The sequence below is a fragment of the Eretmochelys imbricata genome, chromosome 3, assembly GCF_965152235.1.
Source record: "Eretmochelys imbricata isolate rEreImb1 chromosome 3, rEreImb1.hap1, whole genome shotgun sequence".
NCBI lineage: Eukaryota > Metazoa > Chordata > Testudines > Cheloniidae > Eretmochelys > Eretmochelys imbricata.
This window is the reverse complement of record NC_135574.1, coordinates 30,067,180-30,069,082: the sequence shown is the minus strand read 5'-3', so window position 1 is coordinate 30,069,082 and position 1,903 is coordinate 30,067,180. Positions and strand designations below refer to the sequence as shown.

At 39.5% G+C, this 1,903-nt stretch overlaps 1 protein-coding gene across 1 annotated transcript; it reads left to right on the top strand.

Annotated features, from left to right (window-relative positions):
- The first annotated feature begins 220 nt into the window (after positions 1 to 220).
- Positions 221 to 1,684, top strand: KCNF1 (potassium voltage-gated channel modifier subfamily F member 1). The gene has a single exon (XM_077811557.1). The coding sequence runs from the start codon at positions 221 to 223 to the stop codon at positions 1,682 to 1,684; it is 1,464 nt and encodes a 487-aa protein (XP_077667683.1).
- Positions 1,685 to 1,903: the final 219 nt, after the last annotated feature.

The following is a 1,903-nucleotide window of genomic DNA, read 5'->3' as shown; positions in this document are numbered from 1 at the left end:
ATGACTTGTCTTTTCACTGCAGCTTGTTGCATACCTTGCAAGGTTTTACTGACTGCAGGTTTATTTCTGTAATCTTTACTAGCATTACTCAAAGTCATCTCAGTAAGATTTGTAGTATACATTACCTGGTTCTGATTTGTTTTCACAAAGAAGCTACAAACAGCAAAGATTTGGAAGAAAACTAAGAATTGATATATATAAAAAAATCAATAACATTAAAATGGAAGGTGAATCTAGATTTCCAGATGTGGACAGTAATGGATCAGAAAAAAATGAAGATATAGAGATTATAGTCAATGTTGGTGGGGTGAGGCAGGTGCTATATGGAGAAAATCTGAACCAATATCCAGCAACAAGATTAGCACAGTTGATCAACTGTTTATCAGGGGGATATGATACTATTTTCTCTCTTTGTGACGACTATGATCCTGGGAAAAGAGAATTTTATTTTGATAGAGATCCAGATGCTTTCAAATGCATTATTGATATATATTACTTTGGAGAAATTCACATGAAGAAAGGAATATGCCCTATATGTTTCAAGAATGAAATGGAATTTTGGAAAGTAGACTTGAAATTCTTGGATGACTGCTGCAAAACTCATCTGAGCGAAAAAAAGGAGGAACTGGAAGAAATAGCCCGAAGGGTGCAATTGATTCTGGATGATTTGGGAATGGATGCCTCTGAAAATCACTGGAAGAGATGCCAGAAATATATTTGGAAATTAATGGAGAAACCAGAATCATCCTATCCAGCTAGAGTAATCGCAGTGTTGTCCTTCCTATTTATTTTGATCTCATCTGTAGTAATGTGCATGGGGACCATCCCAGAGCTCCAGATAGTAGACTCTGAGGGAAATCATGTGGAACACCCAACACTGGACAACATTGAGACAGCGTGTATAGGCTGGTTTACCTTGGAGTATGTGCTTAGACTTATTTCTTCTCCTAATAAACTGCACTTTGTGATTTCTTTCATGAACATCATTGATGTTTTTGCAATACTTCCCTTCTATGTCAGCTTGCTTTTGACTCACTTGGGTGCCGGAATGATGGAGTTAACCAATGTTCAACAGGCTGTTCAAGCACTTCGGATCATGAGGATTGCTAGAATTTTCAAACTTGCACGCCACTCCACAGGGCTACAGACTTTAACCTATGCTCTTAAAAGAAGCTTTAAGGAGCTAGGACTGCTTCTTATGTACTTGGCTGTTGGAATCTTTGTGTTTTCTGCCCTTGGTTATACCATGGAGCAAAGCCACCCTGAAACCTTATTTAAAAGCATCCCTCAGTCATTTTGGTGGGCAATTATAACCATGACCACAGTTGGATATGGGGACATATATCCTAAGACAACACTGGGGAAACTGAATGCTGCCACCAGTTTCCTTTGTGGGGTGATAGCTATAGCACTTCCCATCCACCCCATCATAAACAACTTTGTCAGATACTATAACAAGCAGAGAGTTTTAGAAACAGCTGCCAAGCATGAACTGGAGCTGATGGAGCTATACTCAGGTGAGGGGAAAGTTGGAGGCTCCAAGAATGAACTAGAGGATCTTATGGGGGAAGGCAAGGAGCCTCCTTCATGGAGCAGACAGCTAAAGGTTTCCCACAGTGACACCTTCATTCATCTCCTATCAGATGAGAAACATTACAGGACCAGGCTTCAAAGCTGCAAATAAACTAAGTGACTGTCACTGTTCAGCTATAGAATGGGACAAATTGACAATCTTCTACAGAAAAGATTAAAGGGACCTGTCAGTGTTGAGAGTGAGCACTGCCTTTCCTTTCCAAACATGCATACAAATTAACCCCCATTGCAGCTTCATCAGAGGTTGGTAAGACTTTGTTTTTATTACCTGACATATAATATTAGGATGCAATTGAGATGTAGCTGATTA